Genomic DNA, 14866 nt, shown 5'->3' with positions numbered 1-14866 from the left:
TTAAATCTAAATTTTATGGACCTTTTTCACACAGGTCGAATAGTTCACAGCTAAAATAATTTCTAATGCAGTCCTCTGGGATGTTGGGCTTCTGTATTCAGTGTACCCCTTAGGTAATGAGAGTGAGAAACAGACAAAAAGAGTGAGAGACAAAAAGAATGACAGATGAAAAATGAAAGAGAGAGGTGGAGAGACCATGCAATGTGCAAGAGCGAATATGGGCAAGTTTTTTTTACTTTGGTAAAAATCCCAATTTGAATATACATTAGTAAATTTACTGAGCAGCAGAAGTTAACTTCCAAAGCTCAAGAGAGAAGCATTATTACAAGAGAATCATAACAAAAGAAGAATGAAAAATGGAGGGTGAAAAAGGCAAAGCAGAGGATATTTCTCAATATTAAGGAAAGATTTTAAGTGGTGCAATTATAAAGAGCAAAAAACTGCAAATGTTCTATCTGATCACATCAGGCTGCTTTTCAGAAAGATACAATTTATATTTTTATAGTGACTTATCACGTCTGAGAATGCTATCAGGTGTAGTGAATGTTTTTTGTTGGCAAGCTTGGCCAATTAATCTGGAAAACTGTCAGGAACACCGGGAGAAACTCCCTTTTATTTTCTAAACAGACACAACGTCATCTTAACCTTGCATTGGAAAGAGAATTGAGGTTTATCTACTTGTTCAGATAGACTTTAAAAACCCTTTAGGCATAATCCTATTGGTTGTGGGTCTGACTCTGCATTGGAATATCAGCCTTCTACAATTTCAAGTCCCAACATAGGCCTTGAACTCACAACCTTCAGTCAGAGTGCTACCAACTGAACCAAACTGACAGCGTTTCAGTTATGTACATCACAGTAGGTTAAATGTTTAACCCATAATGACACCTTGTCCTTCCCAGCAATAGAGGTTTGCTTCTGCTGCTCCCTCGGGAGCTAAAATGCAGCACAATCTGTCTAGAAAGCATTGCAATTGAGGAGTTGTTTTACAGAATACATATTGTTAACCCAATGTTCCAGAAGGGCAGTAGTATTCAGGTAATTCAAAAACAAAAAGACATCACATGAAAATATACACAGTCCAGTGCAAAAACCTGATACTAACGTAACAAGAATAAGAATGTCAAAAAGGTGCATTAATACTTGAAAAAACTGCACAGAAATCAGTTGGCAATATGTGCCAGATAGAAATGAAGACCTTACTAAAAGGATCTCAGACCATTTCTGGCACCATGTAACATTGCCAAGAGGGCTCGGGAGGAGGCCAATCTTCTTGACTACATATGGTGTGTGACACATGGCCACTCATGAGAGAAACTAAAATTAATTAATACAAAAGTAAAATATTTACGGTGGTTTAAAATATTCACACTGTGCCTGATATTGTGTTGAATTACGATTCTTGTCCAAAACTGAAATCTTGGTCAATTTTTGTGACCTCAAGATTTGCATTGTGGTTTAGTTCATATAACATGGGATGAGAAGGGGTGAAGAAGAGTGCTAGAGGTGAATATAAACCTCTGGGGTGTTGTTCATTAACATTAAGGTGTTTGAGTTGATTGTAATGGTACTTATTTTTGGAAAATTTTGCAATTGCACAATTTAATAATCCTTGCATTTGATATAGCGCCTTATCACGTCTTCGAGACATCTCAAAGCACGTCACAGAATATGCTATAAAGTGAATTGACTGTATATTTTGTAGGTGAAACGTGGTAGCCAATTGCGCACAGCAGTGTCCCACAAATAGTCATAGATTGAGTGACCACATTATTATTAGTTTTTTTGTTTCTTTTTGAAGGGATTATTACCCCTGGAAAAACAATCTGCAAATTGTCTAACAACTGGGTTCTTACTTACTGCAAGATAAACAGAGGCATGTGGAGTAAGGAAATATTTTGTCCTTCCCAGGAATCAAACCCAGGTCCTCTCGCTTGCAAGGCGAGTGCTCTAACCACTAAGCTACACGATTTATCCTTCAAAAAGGAAAAGTCAAAATCAGCTTTGACCCTGTGTCTGCCTCAAGCTGTGCTAGATCAATGAATGAGGAGCCACACAGAGCTAAGTGGACTAAGGAGTTGTCTCTGCACTGTTAAATTGTTAATGATTGTTTTTCTGTCCTCCAAGGTACACGTGGACAATAAGACTAAAAGAGCCACATCACAACATGGAATTTTATAAGCAGTCTAAACATAGCAAATTTCAGTTATGGACAGGAGCTGCTATTCAATATCAGACAAGATGTGAGCATTGAAAAATACTGTTAAATATTTTATCTTTTTACTACGTTAACGCTAAATCCATTCATTATTCAAAAATCGCTGACATTCAAATTGGGCAATGTTCATGAATTAAATAAGATCTCGTTTGCACTGGCTTTGAGCCATGTCAGGCTGGGCATGTTACCTGGAGATCTACATCTGCCTGTTCAGGTGGATGTTAAAGATCCCATGCTACTACTGGAAAAAAGAAGGGAGTTTCTCCCAGTGTCTTTGCCAACACCAACCCCGCCCTTGCCCCCTCCCCCCGATATAAAATTGGACATTCGCTTCATGTCTGGTGGGACAGGATGGGCCAAATGGAGCTGAACTTTCTATGAATCATAATTGCTGTACATCCATTCTTCCTGTCCCTTGCTGCTTGCATCATAAAGGTTGCCTGGCCATTCCTGTGACTGTAACTAACTTCAGTGACTCACAGTAAGTAAGCTTGATTTAATTTATTAATGATAAAAATAACCCTTGCAAATTTGGCATCAGCAAATGTGGTACACCTGTAAAACAAATTTAGGTTCTGGTGATTTTATAATCCTTGTGTGAATCATATAGATTAACGCAAAACCGTGAGAGGTGATGCATTTTGAAAGGAAGAATAATGAGAGGAAATATGCACAAAATGGTAAACCGGTTGAAATGAGTGAAAAACCAGAGAGACTTGAGGGTTTACATACACAAATCTTGTATTTGTATACCCCTTTCTCGCTGGGAGTGCTTAAGTACTTTAAAAGTGGAAGGACAAATTGACAAAGTTGTAAAGTAAAACCTAATGGCATCCTAGGTTGTATAAGTAGGGTCATGGAACACGAATACAGAGGTAACACGAACCAGTATGAATCAGTGGTTAAACCTGAGGTTTGGGCACAGTTTATGGATGCTATATATTAAGAAGCATGCTAAGACAGTGGAACGGATACAGAGGAGATTGACAAGGTTTAGTAATAAGAAGCCACTTGAGAAACAAGCTGTTTTTAGAACAGAGAAAGTTGAGAGGAGACCTGATAAAGGTTTTCCAAATTGTTCTAATGGAGCTAAACAAAATTTTAAATGAATACTTAAACATAATAATATAGTGAAAATCGCTTGTTTGCTAAACCACACTGGTTCCGCTAGTTTGATTGTGTTTTGTTAGAGGTTAAGTAAATTCACATACTAAATGCAATTAATAATATAATATCCAAATATCAGATGACACAATGTCTCAGCACAGCAAACGTATCTAGAATTCAGGGATCACTAATTTTTGGAAGCCAAGTAGCGAGAATGCTTTGCCGAAGGAGCATGGTTGTTTTTCGCGAAGGAGTCAGCACCATCTGCAAGAGATTTAATCACAAGATTGGAATTGTTGGAGCACCTTTATCAAAAGGGCAGGTGTGTATATTTTGACATTGAAGAAAACCATCCAAAGATATGCTTTATTAGGCCACCCAATTTTTAATTATTGTAACTTATGTCCTTTTGATTTATTGTAAATCCTGTTTATTTGGGGTTAGAAAAAGGAAGGTGTGAGAAAAGGACCAGATGCAATAAGAAATGCCAAGCTACTGGAAAAGCTTCAAGTTGGAGGTAATAACCAATGAGTCACTGGCACTCCAAACAAAGAGATCCTAAATATATATTTGTTTATATATATAAAAATATCCCAACCAAAGATCGGTAATAATCCCTCCAAAAAAAATTGGTTTCTCAATCCACGACTGTTTGCGGGACATTGATTACCTAGGTTATTAGTTAGCATTCGTAAAAATGTCTTGAAATCACTTCACTGTATTTTCTACCTTATTTTTTTGTAGGCAATGCCTTGGTTCTTCTCATTACACTCAAAATCAATATTATTTTATACTGATCTTGACATTCAGGAAAAATAAGTTAAGCATTAATCGTAATCTCCGTTTACAAAAATCTGCAATGGTTCCCACCATTTGATGTATGTGGAAATTTTATTAACGCTTTCATACTAAGTGGCCTCTGATTCTCTTTTAATCCTGTCAGTGTGAGTCCCTATTTTAAAGACAGGTTTGAATGTATTTGACTCCAACGTAACAACCTCTCGCCAAATGACTGAATGATTAAACAAGGGAATTTGCTGGTCTTTGAGAATTTTATGTTACACCATGTGGTGCATTTACCCATTGAGCTATGAGCAGGGAGGGTCTTAAAGTGAATTATTCCAATACAATTGAATACAATAAAATAATTTCAGGATTCTAAATGGAACAGATTGTGGATTCCCTTCCATTGCAGGCAATTATTTTCTTGTTTTAATTTTGAGGTCTCAATGTAGAAGATTACAGCAACTTGAAATTTGTGGAGGTGCTTGGGGATGAGCCATTTAAATCTGCCAGGTGGCCACGGACTGTGGGGGCGGCAAATCAGAAGTTATCTCAAGCTGTAGCCAGAGTGAAAAGAGATGACAGGCTCTGTGTTACTCTCGGGGGAGATCACAGGTATTTATTTTGTAAAAGTGATACAGAGAACTCCTTAAGAACGCGACTAAAATGTAAAACTTGTTTGAAATTAACATGAGATAAAATCGTGTGGGAAAATACAAATCTTTTTATTGTTTCAGTCTGGCAATTGGCTCGATTTCTGGACATGCAATGTTCCATTCAGACTTATGTGTGGTGTGGGTAGATGCCCATGCTGACATTAACACTCCTGACACGAGTACTACTGGCAACATGCATGGACAACCCCTCTCCTTCCTCATCAATGAACTCAGGGATAAGGTAAACTTGAAGCTATGTATAAACAACACATATGATTCACTTCACTCATTAAATCTTATTATGCCCCCAATCTTAGCCTTTGAGAGTGTCCGGCAATGGTTCACACAATCTATTTTTCTTTCATTTCCCAACTCTCTTTTTCTTTGATGCACTCCCGCTCTATTTTTCTCTTTCCTCTCTCACTTGTTCTGCCTCTTTCTCTCTCTCTCTCTCTCTCTTTGTTTCTCTCTCTTTCTGTCTCTCTCTCTATTTTCTCCCTCTTTTTCTCTATCTCTTTTTTTCTCTTTCACTTCCCCACTCTCTCTTATCTGTCTGTCTCTTTCTCTAGTCAGTACATGGTCTAAAGAGACTCAGTTAACTATGATGAGAGTTTTGATAGACTGTGCTATATACCTAAAAGTAGAGGAGGTTAAAGGAGTATAAAGGGTGTGATGAAAGGGCAATGCATTGGGATTTAAAAAATTGCTAAAATCTAATAAACTTGGAACAGGCCAGATAGAATTGTCTCCTCTAGTTCCTGTTTTCCTTTGTTCCTTTGCAACTTTGCTTACTTAAGAACGTAAGACTGAAAGAAGATTGTTCAGCTGAATTAGTTCACAGTGACACAGGTCCACATAGCTGAAAATATTTTCATAAATTACACTGGTGTTGAATGTAACACATAACTAAATTAAAATTTTACCTGTGGGTCATGCAACATGTGGAGTGGGGGCATGTACGATTCAAAATTAAATTACATATGGAATAATAAGCACAAGCATTTACTTATAACACACCAGTTGCTTACTTTCTATGCATTAACACTGCAGATCAGCAAATGAAACAGAACAAATGTGGCTCACAATAACTATGAACAGTTCAGGAGCAAGCATATTAATGCAAACCATTAGTACACTGCAGTAATCAAACTTTAGCTTGATTTGGTCACAAGAAAAATAATATTAATCCTTGTATTTGATATAGTGCGTTATCATGTTATTACCATTATTATAAATTAATTAATAATACATGATTTAAAAGCAGAAAATAAGAACTAAGACTAGACAGCCATGAACAGAGTTTCAGGGTGAAGCAAAGCAATGTAGAACTAGACCATTTGATAGCTTTAACCCGTGACAGCATCCCTGGTAGCTCAATTAGCTAACCATTGGACATGAATCTGGAAAGTTCTGCGTCTTAGTGGTTCCACTCAGCAGTTTACTATTCACAAATCAATCAAAGGTCTAAAATGGTTCTGGGGGAAAAGGGATGGAATGTCTGTTTCCCTCAGCATTTAATTGGTTTCCACAAGTTGGCCAGGTCTGCAGTAATCCAAGGCATGATAACTGATGATGAGCTCCTTCTGGCTCATCACTGAGATTTGGAGATGTTCGCGCTTTGCACATCAAAGACGCATGGGGTACATCAGTTGTCTTAGCTCAACAACCAACAAACAATTCACCAATGCTTTGTACAATACTGGTAAACTGGGAGATTCACATTAGGCAACTCTGTCCTCCTTAAAAATAAGTTCCACTCAGCTCCTGTTAACCCTGTAAGCCAAAGCCCTAACAGGTAGGGTGGTCCTTGCTGGACAAGCAGCGGGAAAGCTTGTCAGACAGCAATATCAATGGCAAGCCATGCACTTTTAGCTGGTTAGAATCCATCAGTTACGCCAACGCACACACTGGGCTCTTCAAGCCTTGGCTCTTGCCAACCTGCACCTATTACTTTTCAGAATTAGGTAAACAGGACGCATCCCTCCAGGGAGAGAGTGTGCATTATAATGACAATTAAATAATAATTCTTTGCTGGCATGTGGCGACAAAATGCAGGGTAGGAGGGAATGAATGGCCTCACAACTTGTGAGAGTTAAACAGGTTATGTCATTCACCTACCTCAATGAATTAACAATAAATCTTGGCCTACAAAATATACACGGTCACATCACTTTACAGTATATTCCGTGAAGCTTTAAGACATCTCAAAGATCGATAAAGCGCTATACCAAATGCAAGAATTATTTTATTATTATCTTTCAATATCTTTCGTGTCCATGTCAAATGGGTCTGCAGGAATTTTTACCTCGAAGCATGAAAACTTATATCAAATGTGCTCAGTTTTTATCATTAAAGTATTTTAGTACTAATTTAAACCTCAAGTTATCAGTTGTAACAGGCATGTTCTCTGAGCTTTCTCAATGGGTTTCATCCTAGGTTGAAAATGTCCCAGGTTTCTCTTGGTTGGCTCCATGCTTATCTGCCAAAGATATTGTTTATATTGGTCTAAGAGATGTGGATCCCGAGGAGAAGTAAGTTTTCCTAATTTAAGACATACTGAGGCTCTGTAATTGGTTTGATATGGAAGTAGAAAATGCCAGGAATTTTATATGACAGCTTATAGTTTATAATATTTTGAAGTATTATTTTCAATTTTTAAATTTAGTTATGTTACGTGGAACACTCTAAACTCAATTCTTATTTCATATCAAGTCATAAGTTCCGAAATAAATATCCAACACCTTGTTTGGACACAGTATTTTAATCCACCAAATGGTAGGTCTTTTATTCTGTAGCGCACCAGAGGATCAGCCTAGACTATGAAATCTTGATCTGGGGTTTGCACCCACACCTTCTGGTTCATTCAAGAGAACCACCAACTGAGCAACTTGAAAACTTAGCTAGCAAAATACTTTTGGGTGCTCTACATTAAAATTAGTTGTACTGAAATTTGGTGCCATCATCTAAATTCAGTGTATGAAATGCTGAACATAGATCACAGAAGCTATTCAAGCCTTATTACCACAACTTATGGAACCACACTCAGTGTAGAAGAACAGTACCGAAGAAGGCGATTCAGTCCCTCCTGTCTGTGCTGATGCTTTTAAAAGCAATCCTTTCAGTCCCACTTACCCATGTAACTGGTAAATGGGACTGAAAGGTAAGTGGGACTGAAATGATTGCTTTCCCATAACCATGTCATGCATTTGAATTGGAAGTGGAGTGAAGCTAGTTAACATCATGGACGTGGAGTCCTGTAGCTCAGTGGTTAGAGCACTCGCTTTGCAAGCGAGAGACCTGAGTTCAATTCCAGGCAGAGCGAAACCTTGGGCAAATTTCCTTACTCCACACGCCTAATAATAATCCCTCCCAAAACAAAAAACAATAATAAATTGGTCATTTTCAATCTACGACTGTTTGTGGGACATTGCTGTGCGCAATTGGCTGCCGTGTTCGCCCACAAATATACAGTCAATTCACTTTACAGTGTGTTCTGTGAAGCGCTTTGGGACATCCTCCCGATGTGAAAAGCGCTATATCAAATGCAAGGATTATTATTATCATTATTATATCATCACCAGCTCACCACTAATATTCTGGGTGATTTATATTATACGAGCTGTACCTGTTACAGCTTTGCTTGCAACCAAAGGATCCAACATGGAATGTAGATTGACAAACAGACAGACTTTTATCTTTATCTATACTCATCTGGGAGGACTTCTGTGGGACGACTTTGTTCTTCAGTTTTACTTAATGGATCTTCTCTTTTGTCTAGCATTTTTACTTATTTTTGAAAGGTTTGATTTTCATTTAGGTATCTTCATAATCTTCATAATCATCAGTATAAATGTATCATTTATAATCATTGGGCTGTCCTCCCAATGTGAAAGGCACTTTAAAAATGTAATTTTGTTGTTGTTGTTATTGTCGCCGGACTAAGTTTCGTCTGTGTTCTATATTTTATTCCAGCAGCTTGGCTTCATGCGTGCTCTGTGACGCAGGATGCCACAGTGCTATGATCATCCGGCGCAGCCACCAGGTGTAACTGTAGTGTACGCGTACATCTGTACGTGCTCTGTGATGCACAATGCCACAGTGCCATTTTCATTCGGCCATCAGGTGTAACTGCAGTAAAAAACGCAAAACTGAAATAACTCATAAACAATAGGAGATACCCAAAAACAAATATGCCCATGTTACTCCTGGATCCAAGACCTTTTCAATGAAGTATATATCATGTCTCTATGTCAGTCGGTTATTGAGATTATTCTTGAAGCGCAGACAGACATTGTTGTTTTATTAGTATAGATGTATAATCAATTCATATCATATAAATGTAAATTTGAATTGTATATCTGCTCAACGAATGCCAGGACATCAGATCCATTTAAGAAATGAATGTCAAAGTAATGGGAAGACAGAATGGTGCGTATTCTGGAAGGATAATATAAAATTAAATGCATTTAGCAATTAAATGCTATGAACTAGCAAATACGTTAAATTAAACACTTTCTTGAACATTACATTAAGTCACATTATTATTTTATGTTTTCAGGAAAATTATTAAAAAATTGGGAATTAAATTCTTCTCAATGACAGAGGTGAAACAGTTGGGAATACAGAAAGTCATGGAGATGACCAGTGATTATTTGTTTTCAAGGTTAGATTTTATAAACTCTGCTGGATTCTGATTGTTCATAAACACATATTTAACAAATTATCAAACCATAGGTGCATAATTCCTTCAGAAACATTTGTGCAGTGCTGAATGAATCAGTGAAGTGGCTTTGTGGTAAATAGTGGAAACGGCTGAGGGAGGCAGGCCTCCAGCCTATACTGACCTATTGCTGAGCATTCCTGGAGGCAGAGTAATGCTGGGCACATCTATTTGCCAAAAACGATGACATGAGTAGCTAGATTAAGAACCTGTTGCTGAGTAAGTCTGAGACCTCAAGAACAACAAAGTATCTGGCATGTCACAAGTTGTCCTATTAAGGTCCTCGCACCATGCTGGTCAGATATTTGTCCAATAGCTGATGAGGAAACTCAAGCTTGTACAACAGTTGCTGGTAGGCATTTCTGGGAGGCGGGTTTGTGAACATGTGTTGGTATATCCAGGGCTTGGAATCCACCGATTGGTATCCAGTGACGTAAGCAACTGCTGCTCAAGCTCCGCACCTCCCAACAGGTGGAGCCATCGCTCAATGGATAGGGATGTATGTCCACGCTGTGGGCAGGAAAATGGTGGCAATGCTTTCATACATTTCATGTTGAGCTGTGCTGCTCATCAGGGAACTCACAGGGAGTTTCTGGTATCTGCTATTAACGTAGTAAGAGCTCATATCTGAGCAGTGCGAAGCTTGCAACACAGTGCTCTCAATAGCAACTTCTGCAGGTTTAGCTGGTTAAACTCCAGCAGTACTCTAACACATTCAATGGGACCCCCAACCCTTGGCTCTTGATACCTGCACCTAATACACTCCAGAATTAGGTAAGCATCCCTCCAGACACAGGGAAATTTCCATGTCTATGTGGCATACATATGTGGAAGGCTGTCTGGTTTAATTAGTCGTGAGAATAGTGATGGGTTTCTGAATGTGTTGATCAAAGAGAGAAACAATCTGAGATTTTGTTTTGAATATACTATAACCATGTGGTCGTAGTAGTGCTTCCCAGATCATGATCAGAATTTGCTGTGAATGAAGTGTTTTTCCATTGTGTTTGTAGTAGGGAAATCATGCAGTGGGTATGCATGAGAACTAGATCCTTTCATTATTCTACTGAACTACAGCAATCACACTCATGATGCTGTTAATTATAAAAAAAATACTATCTTTGATTCATAGATCAGTGTTTATTTTCCACCTGACTTGTGATTAGAGTTTTCAAAAATTGCTGTAAAATTGGAATTTTCACAGAATCCAGAAACCAATCCATCTTAGTTTTGATATTGACGCATTTGATCCCTCTCTGGCACCTGCTACAGGGACCCCTGTAGAGGGAGGACTCACCTATGAAGAAGGAATCTGCATAGCATGTGAGATACATAAAACAGGTACAGGAAACCAGAATGAACTACTCTGCTGCTCAGTAAATTTATCAAACATAGTGTGATATTATAATGTAATTTATCCATTGCAGGCTCACTCTGCCAATGTTGGTAATTTTACTGAACAGTGGACAATATGATTCATTTGCCTGGAAGGCAAGTTCGGTCTAGATTTATTCTATATGTATAACATTTCAGAGCATCCAGAATTTTACAAATTCTTAAATACAGCCTTAATTGTGAAGCCAGTTTTCTATAAGTTATTTTAGGAATTCACCAGGTATTTCACATATTTCTCCCCATATATTTGACATTAGGCTTTGAATGATGAGGCTTGCCTTTGGAGTTGGTTAGAAATGGCCTCATCCTGAGAAAACATAGTACCTTCTGTGCATTCCTGCATATTCAGATGTGTTCTGCTTTCCTTGGTCAGGCCTCTTAGTCAGCTTCCAGGGCTGCCCAAAATACTCAAACCCATTTGTGTGTCAGCCTGGCTCAGTTGATAGCACTATAGCTTCTCAAGTCAGAAGGTTGCAGATTCAAGTCTCACATCGGGACTTTCAACTCACACAGTCTAGGCTGACACTCCAATGCAGTGCTCTGAGTGCACTGTTTTGTTGAAGCTCCCATCCTTCAGATGAGATGTTAAACTGAGATCCTGTCTGCCTTTTCAAGCGGACGTTAAACATCCCATGAGACTATTTAAAAAGAGAAGGGAATTTTTCCTAGGTTTCTTGGCAGCAACCCCCCCAAATAAAATTGGTCATTCCAACAAGGCTGTTTGTGGAACATTGCAGTGTGCAAATTGCCTTGCTACATTCTCCTACAAAGTACACAGTCATTACAATTTACATTAAATACTGTGAAGAGCTTTGAGATGTCCTCACAATGTGAAAGGTGCTATAGGGAATGCAAAAGATATTATTTATAAAAAAAAGGAGGCATTCCCAGCAAGGTTGATCGCTGGAGTGACCGCCCAAGTGAGGAGAGGTTCTGAGTAATGCACAAACTGCAAAGGTATCTCAGCACAGCTAAAATAGAGCATCTATGAATATTTTTATTTTCTAATAGCTACGGATAGTTCTTTCAACCGAAAATGCTCTTTGATTCTCATTCCGCTTGAAATGAATTTATTTTTTCTTTTTCCATGTGCAAACAATCATTACATTTGCACATGAACAACAATGTGCAGGAGAGACCGAGATCTAAACTGAGAGCTTTATTCCAATTTCCCACTAATAATAATAGTCCTGAGTCTTAACACTAATTAATGCTGACAGCGCGTGTGCATAAAAAGTGCATAATTGAGTTGTTAAATGATTATTCCACAGGCCTCCTTTCAGCAATGGATATAGTGGAGCTTAATCCGGAATTAGGAAAGACAGAGGAGGAAGTTACATTAACAGTAAATACTGGTCTAGCTGTTATTAAGACATCCCTTGGAATAAATAACAAGGAATGAATCAACTGGTGCAAACATCATGCACAATATCTAACAAAGTAGCTTGAAGCCCTGATCTTTCATCACATCATAACCACACATTAATGAATCAGGTTTATCCCCAGCAAAGAAATTTGACCATATACAGTATAAATTGATTTTAAAAAATTGCATGTTATAATTTGATTTACAGTTAAATTATAAAAATTTTACTGCCAATTTCATGCACATCTTTAAACACATCCTTCACAATATGATGAACCTGCTTGGCAGGCTTACATTCTTATGTTCAAACATGATTTATGACCGTTGAGTATAACTTCACATCTGCACATAACCAAGGAATGTGGGTGACTGATGTGCTGTTGACCTAGGCACGCTCTGCTATAAATAAGCTGTTTTGAGAAGTGCAGTAAAATAAAACAAAAGGCATTAAACACTAATAACTTTCTATTATTGCAGTGTAGCAGTTGATGAGAAAAATAATTCAGATTTTCTTAGTTTGTTTTGGTCTGTCACAAGGTTTCCTTTTTATGCAATATCAGATGCAAACAAAAATACACTGAAATATGATTCCTTCTGAAGTTATAACCAGTAACTTATCCCTATTTATCAGATTTGGGTTGATTCTGCCAATGCTCTGCTTGCCAGATTTCCCAGCTCTTCCTGACACAAGCTGCAGACTATCCAGATCTTTGCAGCCTGTGTCCTTTCCATCACCACGCTTCGCGAGCCTATCAACCCATCAGCTCCCCATTCCCCGATTTCAAGATCCGGTTTTTAACTTTGAATTCCTCCATAGTCTTGTTGCACCCTACCTCCATGACCTCCTCAAACCCTACAAACCCAACCGCTTCCTTCACTCAAGAGGTATTAGCTTGCTTCACGTTCCCCGCCCTGGCTATTCCAGCAAAAGCAGGCAAGTTTTCAGCCTATCTGCTTCAACTCTAAGGAACTCCATCCCAGAGTCCCTCTGACATGTTCCCTCCTTCACCTTATTCAAAGACCATCTCACGACCTACGTCTTTAACCACACTTTTGGTCATCTTTCCCCTCAGCCCCACCTCCAGCTCGAGTGCCAAGATTTTTAAGAGCCTTGGGATGTCTTCCCAATATAAATCAACCAAGCAGATGCTCCCACAATGCGGTGATTCTCATAACCTGCAGGACCCATTTTTAATTCAAATTTCTTAAATGCTGAGCAGTAGTAAGTCCCTCATTATACTAGTTAAGATACAGTACTAACTTATTAAGGTTAGTAAACAGTGAGCAACTGTTAGCCTAAATCTCTGGTATGTTTTTAGGGCCTATGTTCCTACTCTGCATTATTAATGAAGCATCTTTAATCCAGGGGCATACCCTAATTCATTACAAGATTGGTTTAGATGAAGGTCCTTCAACCTTCATCATTTCAGAACACCCACTCAACCATCCCCTCATCATTAGCTTCAAGCTTTTTTGTATATATTACATTTTCCTACTTGAGATGTTAATTATATTAAGTAAAGAAAAACTTCCTGGGGTCTATCACTTGTTCCCTCAATTCTAAATTGAAGTGGAGAAGCATTGCCCCTTCTATTGTCTCACTTGCCTTTATCAGTTATGTGCTCAGCAACATTAAATCTATGGTCGTGTGTTGCATATAAGATGAACATGTTGTATAGCTAGTGGAAAGCTAGTAACTATGGTATTTTGCTGGCGATGACTGGTGCTGCTGGACGATAGATTAAACCTAACAAAGGTAATTTTTAGGAAATTATACTATTATACCAGCAAATCAGTGTGTACTGTATTTAGTAAATGTATTAGGAGTACATCACTGGGAAGACTTCTCTCACAATAAAACTGTATCTTCATGCATTTCTGAATGCCATTCGACTAATTCCCAGTTGTCGCCAGAAGGTGATGCTGTAGGCGTTTTGTTTGAATCACCTGCAAGCAACAACAAGCATTGCAAAAGAGGACAGTGAAATTTAAAGTTTTATTTATCAAGGTAACTTTTCCCATATCTTATTGGTTCACGGTAATCAGTTGCTTTTTTAAAATTGTTTGTATTACCATTTGTCACCCTCCCCCCCACCACACATTTTGTTCTCTCCCCTCCTGAAGGCACCAATGTATACTGGTCTGACAATATTTTCCTTCAAAATAAGAGGGTGAAGCTGCTCTCCTAGGGTTGGTGCAATCAAGATGGTCTTGCCCTGATTCGGCATTCCCAGCAAATGGTGCTGATTGCAATTGGGAGTAGGCATGGAGGAATGCACAAGGCTGGAAGACTTTGTAGTCCATTTACCTTGCCCCAAAGTCAAAGTCATGAACAACATCCTCTCTTGTTGTGACCAGAACGCCCTCTACCTCCTCATCCTCCTGGACCTCTCCACCATGTACGACAAACGACCACGCCATCCTTGTCCACCGCTTCTCCTCCCTCATCCACCTTAGAAGGACCACACTCGCATGGCTCAAGTCCTACTTAATCAACCGCCTCCACTTCACCTCGGTTAATGGTTTCTCTTCCCACCCCCACCCGGTCACCTGTGCTTTAAACCATGGATCCATCCTTGGGCCCCTCCTGTTCCGCATCTATATACTCCCTCCAAGTGATAATC

General features: G+C 38.7%; 1 protein-coding gene across 1 annotated transcript; it reads left to right on the top strand.

Moving 5' to 3' along the window:
- Nucleotides 1-3539: 3539 nt before the first annotated feature.
- LOC103181791 (arginase-1-like) lies at nucleotides 3540-12377 on the top strand. Its single transcript, XM_042333121.1, has 8 exons — nucleotides 3540-3647; nucleotides 3770-3842; nucleotides 4549-4723; nucleotides 4846-5005; nucleotides 7201-7295; nucleotides 9323-9427; nucleotides 10686-10822; nucleotides 12148-12377. The coding sequence occupies exons 1-8, from the start codon at nucleotides 3540-3542 to the stop codon at nucleotides 12276-12278; spliced, it is 984 nt and encodes a 327-aa protein (XP_042189055.1). The 3' UTR covers nucleotides 12279-12377.
- The last annotated feature ends 2489 nt before the right edge of the window (nucleotides 12378-14866 follow it).

Source organism: Callorhinchus milii, unplaced genomic scaffold, assembly GCF_018977255.1.
Source record: "Callorhinchus milii isolate IMCB2004 unplaced genomic scaffold, IMCB_Cmil_1.0 Scaffold3, whole genome shotgun sequence".
Lineage (NCBI taxonomy): Eukaryota > Metazoa > Chordata > Chondrichthyes > Chimaeriformes > Callorhinchidae > Callorhinchus > Callorhinchus milii.
This window is presented reverse-complemented; position numbering and strand designations above follow the sequence as displayed.